This window comes from Crocodylus porosus, unplaced genomic scaffold (assembly GCF_001723895.1).
Source record: "Crocodylus porosus isolate Cpor-Errol unplaced genomic scaffold, CroPor_comp1, whole genome shotgun sequence".
NCBI lineage: Eukaryota > Metazoa > Chordata > Crocodylia > Crocodylidae > Crocodylus > Crocodylus porosus.
The window spans coordinates 39,817,669-39,826,058 of NW_017728911.1; the positions used below are offsets into that span (position 1 = coordinate 39,817,669).

The following is an 8,390-nucleotide window of genomic DNA, read 5'->3' on the forward strand; positions in this document are numbered from 1 at the left end:
CCCAGTACTCTTTCCTGCCATGGCAGGGGGTCGGACTAGATGATCTGCTCAGGTCCCTTCTGACCCTAGAAACTATGAAACTATAAATGATGTCATTCATTAAAATTAATATTAAATATAGAACCCAATTCAGATGGTAGTCTGGTGGGATTTTAAAATGGAAGTCGTGTGCGCTTTCCTGATGTAAAATCTATGCCCTGTAATCCATAACCGATACACGCAGGCACATCCGTGTCGTGTTGCATCACGGGCATGTCGGCATTCCAGAAACCTCCTGGAATAGATTCAGAGTTGGCGATCCTAGTTCTTGCCCCTCCACTTAGGTTCAGACAGATGCAATATTTGGGGACAGGAAGGAATCCTACCCGACCTGGTGCAGCCTGGAGGGGGTTGTCTTTCTCTGTAGCGCGGGACACAGCCTCTTCCGTGGATCTCTTGAATGTGCCTTAACCATGGGCGTTAACCCCCCCTGCTTTCCCCAGGGCAGGGTTGGGTGTGATGTCTGGTGCTGTGGCAGGGTCGATGGTTGTTTTACTACAAGTTTAGGTGAGGGTTTTCTCTGCTCAGGGCTGATGCTGCCTCCGGAGGTCCCTTCCAGCCCTGCTCATCTAGGACAAGGGGCAAATCTACCCTGCCTTCTCCTTAACTTCACACTCCAACTCGCCCGAGTGCAGCTCTGCCGTGCGCTGTCTGGCAAGGGGGCAGCCTGGGCATAGCAGGGGCCGCCGTGGCTGGCACCCGAGCTGGCCCAGGGAAGGGAATGTGGGGCCAGAGCCCGTGGGCCGCCCGCACCGCTGCCACTGCCTGCTTTAGGCCCCAACTACGTTTAGGGGCTCACAATACGAGGGGCCTCGAAATAAGAAAAATAAACCTGACCCAATATCAAGTTTTATCAGTTGGTAAATAAAGGAGATATGGGAAAATGACTCTGTCACTAGGGACAGTTTCATTCTAATATGACAAAAAAATACACACACACACACACACACACACACACACACACGGCTCCACAGTTGTTATTCATACTGAGTTCTTAAATTATTAGATGATCATTTTTTCTTTGTGCCTTCGCGTTTGTATAGATGCAAAAAATACACGTATGTATATGTGTACGTGCGTGTATGTGTCTGCGTGTGTGTGCGTGCGTATATGTATCTGGGTGTGTGTGTGTGTGCATGTGTATGCATATGTGTCTGCGCGTGTATGCATGTGTGTGTATGTATGTGTGCGTGCACGCGCGCGTGTCAATGCCCGGTCTTCACACGTGTCCGCAGGCTGCTGATCACGTGTTATTCTTCTCGCGCGGTCCCTTCACCCCGACGCGGTTCCGTTGCCCGGCAGGACGTGACGCGAAGGGGCGGGGCCGGGGCGGTGGCCCGCCCGTCTCCATGGAGACCATTGTGGGCCGCCCAGCCCGCCGCGCGCTTGACGTCACGGCGTCCCGCCCCGCGCCGCGCCGCGATTGGCCTGATTTGAAAACGGTGGCGCGGGGCCCGCCGGGAGGGCAGGTTCGAACGAGACGGCGCGACCGCCCGGCATCGACCTCGAGGCGGCCCCGCCCGGCCACCGTCATGAGGGCCGCGTGAGTGCCGGGGGCGCGGGGCGTGGGGCGCGGGATGTGGGGGTGCTCCGCTTGGGCCTGTCTCACTGTCTCCTCTCTGTCCCCAGTAGGGCCAGGACCCCGCGCAGGCCCAAGGCGACGCCCAGCAACGTCCTCAAGGATCCCGTCGGGGTGAGCGGCCCTACTCGGGGGCGGGCGGGGTTTACTGGGGGGTTTGTTGCTTTCAAAACCTGCCTGTCTCGTGTCCAACGGGAATCGTCTCCGAGAGCCGTCACTGCGTTCGTATTTTTGACGATGTTGGCAAGTTACAGCGCATCCTCTTATGAGGTGCATGCAGGTCATTGCCATCGTCGTGTGCCTCGTTTAAAAATGAAGCAGAGTTTTCTCATAAGGAAACGGCCTTGTCTTGCATCAGGTGTACTGCAGAGTACGTCCCCTCAGCGAGCAGGATGTGGAGTGCTGCATAGAAGTGGTCAGCGACACAACGGTGCAGCTCCATCCCCCCGACGGGTACCGGATTTTCCGAAATGGGGAGTACAAAGAGGTAACTAAACACCTGTGGTTTAAAAAAAAAATGACTGGGCTAATAAGTGTAACATGTGGAAAGTGAAAGGAATTAATTTGACCAGTTAGTGGTTAAAAATTGGAAGAAAACTGATTTTTAAATGAATGTAAATTGGACCGTTCCCACAAAAAAGGGTTGTTTTTAGGCCTGACGCTATTCAATACATCAGTTGCTGATTTGTATGGAACAAAAAAGTCATTGCTGTCAAAGTTGTCGGATGACACTGCGTGGTTAAGTGAAATGAGATATTTTGATATCCCTGATACTCCAGTAGCAGCATTGGGGGGCGTTCAGGAAGAGGTTTGACGGTCATTGGTTTAGGGTGATTTAGGAGTAGCTATGCCTGTGCTCTTACTATGGTTATTTCCCACGTTTCTGAGCTTTGCTGTTTGCCACAAGGGGCTGGGGGGGATTTTTTTTCCTCTCCTGGCACACATGTTAGTGGTTGGCTGGTTGGTTTGTCTGTTTTTAAGCCTTTCTTGGGACCATTGGGTGTTGATGCAGCCCAGGCTGGGGATTTTGACTGGGTAGTGCTGATTCTCCTGCTGAGATTAAAACCCAGATTTTCTTAGCTATAGTGTCTTGCCCCTCTGCTCAGGATCAGACTGACTTGCCATATTTGGGGTTAGGAAGGAATGTTACCTTTTGGTTAGCGGGGTTTGCTTCATTGCAAGGGGGAGGGGGGATAACCTTCTTCCATGAATCTCAGACAGACATTATAACGACCCTGCAGTGGCCAACACAGTGCTACTGTGGTCCCAGTGCTTTACTTGGGGCAGGTTAGGGTGTTGTGTCTTGTGGTTTTGTCAGGTTTAACTGTAGTTTTGCTAGTAGGTTAGACAGTGCGTTTGTATAGGGTGGTTTGGATAGGTGTGATTCTGCACTGGGGAGGAAGTTGGACTAGATAACCTCTGGAGATCCCTTCCAGCTTGATTTTTCCCTAGGGTTCTCTGATTCTATGGAGACTTACTGAAATTTGGAATCTGGCTAATATCAACATGTCAAAAAAGCTACAGTCTGGAAAGGGCGTAGAAAAGAGAGGGTGTGATCCAATCTTTGGAAAACATCATTGGGTTTAAGGCTTGACATCCTGGCATCAAACGTAAACTTCAGTAATTCTCAACCACCCTGGTGTGCCTCGAGATCCTTCCAAGGGTATCACACAAGGTTAGCACTTTTAGGTGTGTAAATATGATTCACAAGATAAATCCAGAGATTTCAAAACATTCTGACCTGTTTTGGTTTTTCTGAGTTCTTCGTAATTAGGGAATTGCTCTAGTGGCTTTTTGTTTTGTTCTCTTGGGGTGGTTGTTTTGGGAGGGGGGCGGGGGTTGTAGTAAAACACTGAGCAGAAAGTAAGAGTGGAAATTTTTCAAGTGATGCCGTAAGTCTAGAAAAGTTGAGGGCAACTGACATGCTTATGTGTAGGGTCGTCATATTATTTTTACGGAAATCTGGGAGCCTGGCCCCTCCCCAGATAGGAGAGAAACAGTGCCCAGCCCAGCCTGCCCCCTGCCTCCAACCGCTACTAGGGAGGATCCAGGTGGGGTGGAGCCAATCCGAGACTTTATTTCCATTTGTCCTGCCAGCAGACAAAAATGGAAAGCCTATGAAATCTGGGACTGTCCTGGCCAAACTGGGACATATGGTCACCCTGCCTATTTGGGGAAGAGGTTTCTGGCAATGAAACTCTCTTAAGTTAGTGGGGAAAGGTATAACAAGGGTTGGAAGGACATAACTGGATGTCTTCCTATGTAATCTGTTGGAACTCAACCAGAAGTCTTGGGCTTGATCCCTCCAAATCAGTGGGTGAGTTTCTCCTGGTTGTGTAATACAGGGTCAAAAGGTGATCTTGGTGCTCTCTTCTGGGCTTAATTATGAAATTTGAGGAAAGTGCTGATTGTTCAGTATGCAGATCTGAGCTATGTCTCAGAATAAATGAACTGAACCAAATGGGTATGCTACAAAAGAACTGACCAGTCCTTCTACCAGTTTAGTGACAAATTTTCTTTCGGAAGAGAAATTGCCTTTTGGAACCAGTGGACTTCTTAAGATGCAAATTCCAAGCTTACAGCAGTGTCTCTTCCTCTGCAGACACAGTATACATTTAAGGAAGTATTTGGCACCCTTGTCACTCAGAAACAGCTCTTTGATGTTGTGGCGAAACCTCTGGTGGAAGACCTTATTCGTGGGAAAAATGGTATGCAGCTATTTGTGCATTTTAATATTCTGTTGTGGCATTCTGTTAGCTAAAATACTTCTCTGCACTTTTGTATTACTGTTAGGACTTTGCAAAACTTCAGTGCTGACTTGTAATTTGCTCTTCAGCTCTGCTGTGCCTCTGCTGGCGCTCTTCCAAATTCTGTCCCTCTCCCCAACCAAACTTTTTAAGTTTTCTGTTGGGGGGAGGGAGGCGAAGCAACGACCACCCACAGGCACCACCAGCAGCATTAGCGGTGCTTCTTTCGTGGGATGCATGTGTACCCTCGTTCACCCCCTCCCTACATGTCGCCATTGAACAAGATATTCTCTTAAAAAAAAATTGTTCCAAAGATCTGTATGTGGGGGTTTTTTTTTTCTGTTGTCACAAAGAAATTGTTCCCATCTTCATTAAACAAGGCAAAAAAAGCTCAGATTTTTTAAATTATTGCTGTTTCTGTATTGAATCCTGTATCTGATTTTTCTTTCTTCCCTGCCAGCTTTGAAGGGTCTTTTCTGGGGTTGGTGGAGGCTTTTGCTGTGTGTGTGTGTGTGTGTGTGTGTGTGTGTGTGTGTGTGTACGTGCGCATGCGTGCATATAGATAAAAATATACCTTTTGATTCTCAACTAGGGTGCCTTGAGTCTGAGTTCTGGCTGCTAGTATGAGCTAGTCTTGTACTGGGCGACTTTACTATGTGCTTCAGCCCTTCAGAATGGTATCTGTAAACATCTGTTCCTCATGTTGAGCAGTCAGAATGAGGCTTGTTTTTCAAAGCCCTATCTTTATTGGGTAGGATTAAGTGAGAAGACTCCAGCTTCAGCTGTTAATTAACACCACATCCTGATCTGTATCAATTCTGTTTCTAGGTCTCCTTTTTACCTATGGTGTGACGGGTAGTGGGAAAACGCACACAATGACAGGTTCTCCTGGAGACGGAGGACTTCTTCCCCGCTGCTTAGACATGATCTTCAACAGCATTGGACCATTCCAGGCAAAGCGATTTGTGAGAAGCTTTGTGTCTTTTTTGTCTTTTTCAAGTCTTTAATTTGTAACAGTGACCTTCTAGTACCAACAAAACATCTGCCTCAAACAGCATGGGCAAAAATGGAAATGCATAGATGGGGAATGTCATCAAAGTGAAGTAATTTGGGATGATCATCCTTCATATTTTTTTTTCTTGTTGAAAGTTTCATTGCACAGTAATTGAAAAGAAAAAAGGCTTTGCTTATGTTGAAGTACTTTGTGTATATCCAACTTTGTTCACCACTCTCTTAGGTTTTTAAACTTGATGACAAGAATGGTGTGGATGTACAATGTGAAGTTGATGCTCTGTTAGAGCGCCAGAGGAGAGAAGCCATGCCAGTTCAAAAGACCCCATCTGGCAAGTAAGTAACTACCACAACTTGTAGTGTATAATCCAATTGCAAACTGGGTGACTGTGACTTAATCTTATGTCAGTCTGGTCATCTTTATTTTAAAAGGGAGGTGGAATGCTCAGGACAGTTGATATAGCACTTTTCACCATGGGAGGGATAGGGAAGGCATGGTCACATTCAGAGCAGAGGACATAGAGTTGGCAGTCTAGGTGCATTCTTGGTAATACAGCTCAACCTTTCTCATACCGGGACCCATTTGCCAAGATCGATGGTTTGGCTTATCCTGACCACACCACCCTGGCTGTGCTGGTGCCCCTCACTCAAACCACAGTCTCTTGCCCCCCATCTCCCCTGCTGGAGGGGGTCTCCAGCTGCCCCCATCCTGTTTGCGCCAGAGCACGAGCAGCAAGTGCAGGCCTCTGTGCATATGGACTCCGGCCCTGTTCTGTCAGCCCAGGCGCATGGTTCCTCGGCCCAGGCTGATGGACCTTTGCCCATCTGCAGAACCATGGTTTCCCCTTGCCCCCATGGACCGGGGGTGGGGCTGCCAACCTGTCCTGTCCCTGGGTCCCACCACTATGAGGTGGCAGGTGCTGGGCCACCCAGAAGGGTCAGGTGGGGCCTTCCCATTGTAGCAGTGAGACTCCTGGCTGTGTGGTGGGTCTGTCCAACTTCCCTGCAGTAGCAGAGCTCCGAAATGTCCTGTGGCTGCACTCAACATGCAAGGGGCCAAAGACAGCCCCTCAGACCAGGCGCTGCCTGCTCAAGCTGCTGCAGCACCTCGGGCCCAGCCAGCTATGCATTTGGTTCCACCTCTGGGCTCGGTCAGGCGCCACTTAGCCAGTGCCATAGGCAGCATGAGGAAGGATAAACGTGCCCGGTGGAGGCTGCCCCCCTGAGCCCAGACCCCCTTTTCCCCCAGGGTGAGCTGCGGGACGGCTCAGCCCAGAGGAGCCTTCCAGGTTTGGGTCACAGCAGCAGAAGCACAGTGGGAGGCACAGGGAGCCCATTGCTCTGCCTGGGCCCCACTGCTTCAGGGGAGATGGGTAGACCCGCTGCTGCGGGAGGAAGGCCCTGCCTGACTCCTGTGGGGTGCCTGGCACCTCCCTCCCTGTAGTAAGGCGGGATCTGGGCACACAAGTGGCTAGGGCTGTTCCTGCGTGGAGGTTACTAAATCTCCAGCAGGAACAGCCCTGGCCCTGGTATGGGCTAGTTGGCTAACTTTTTTTTTTCTTTTAATCCATTTAAACTCCTCCAATTATTGGTTAACTTCTTAATTTCATATTTATGTCCCTACTTCGCATTCGTCTAACTGCAACCACAGCTGAGGATTTCATAGCCAATATAGTAATAAATGCAACTGGACTTAAGTTTTTCACCAAGTGATTTTCAGCTTTTCCTAGAGGAAAATTAGATGCGTAATTTTAGTGTTCAGGGTAGGCACTTCCAAGGTATTCAAACTACTGAAGACTTAACCTAAAGAATTCTTAGTAGGACATTAGTTTGGTTTATTTCAGTTACTTACTGTTCTGTGTATTTAACAGACGACAAATCGATCCAGAATTTGCTGACATGATCAATGTACAAGATCACTGCAAAGTGGAAGAGGTTGATGAAGATAGTGTCTACAGTGTCTTTGTCTCGTATGTTGAAATCTATAATAACTACATATATGACCTCTTGGAGGAAATTCCCTATGATCCAATAAAACCAAAGTAAGTATTTTTAGTGTGCTTTGAGCCCTGTCACCTGTTGAGATATTGCATATCTGACAGTGCTGTGCGCTGATACCCCTTTCTTGGATTTGTGTCTAAGACCAAGGTTTTGGATACCTATGGAAGTGTATACAACATAGTGACATGGGCACAGAACTGTTGGCCACGGAGTAGTTCATAACTGAGCCATGGAGAAACCCAACTTTGCCACTAATACTCTCTGTAAACATGCACACTTCTGCCTCACTTGCCACCTGAAGAATAGGGGCAGTGACAAATCTCTGATGTGAGGTATTAGCTTGTCTAAATACTTAAGCAGCACTTAAACCAGTGTTGGGTACCTTTGCTACTAAAAAGTAGCTCTTACTTCCTGAGTATAATGGTATCCAGCTATTAATCTTTTTGGTATGTTTGGTACTGGCTTTTGAAGCTAGTGGGACTTCAGAACTTGCTCATGCACTCACTCTTGGCTGATGACCGCAATTTACAGTCTACACAGCCTTTTTTAAACAACTCTTTTAAGGAAGTGAATATTACGTTGGTCAAAATGTGATTTGATTCCTAAAGTTGACTCCTGCACCTTTTTGGTTTTTCCAGTCAACTGTTTTGTTCCTTAAAAACTGGAGCAGACAGTGGGAGGTAGGGATGTGATAGGTTAAATGATAATTGTTTAACTGATAAACTAACCAGTTATTGCTGGGATTATCTGTTGTCCTTTAGGGTGGGACACAGCAGGGATGCAGTCTGGCAGGAAAGTGGGGCAAAGGAAAGTCTGAGTTTCCCCTAGGAGGAACCAGAAGGCAGCAGGCAGAGTGGGGACTAGTACCCTTAGCCTATGAGGTTAAAGAGAAAAACAGCAAGTGACCTAATGATTTGTCAAATAACCAGTTAACTGCTTGTTTACAGGTGCTCCCTTCCTCCCAGCCTTGGGTTTCACCTGGGCTGTATAGTCTGGCCAGCTTGTCACTGGGT

At 48.1% G+C, this 8,390-nt stretch overlaps 1 protein-coding gene across 6 annotated transcripts in view; it reads left to right on the forward strand.

The window, feature by feature from the left end:
* Positions 1-1,479: 1,479 nt before the first annotated feature.
* KIF23 (kinesin family member 23) overlaps positions 1,480-8,390 on the forward strand; it is a 23,956-nt gene continuing 17,045 nt past the window's right edge. For 3 of the 6 annotated variants that reach the window (XM_019533894.1, XM_019533898.1, XM_019533896.1), the window contains exons 1-7: positions 1,480-1,582; positions 1,669-1,732; positions 1,977-2,105; positions 4,221-4,326; positions 5,194-5,330; positions 5,603-5,712; positions 7,248-7,418. In XM_019533894.1, coding sequence (XP_019389439.1) covers positions 1,572-1,582; positions 1,669-1,732; positions 1,977-2,105; positions 4,221-4,326; positions 5,194-5,330; positions 5,603-5,712; positions 7,248-7,418 — 728 coding nt within the window. In that variant the 5' untranslated portion in view covers positions 1,480-1,571. The remainder of the gene's footprint in view (positions 1,583-1,668; positions 1,733-1,976; positions 2,106-4,220; positions 4,327-5,193; positions 5,331-5,602; positions 5,713-7,247; positions 7,419-8,390) is intronic. The other 3 variants (XM_019533899.1, XM_019533900.1, XM_019533895.1) reach the window with 2 other exon arrangements.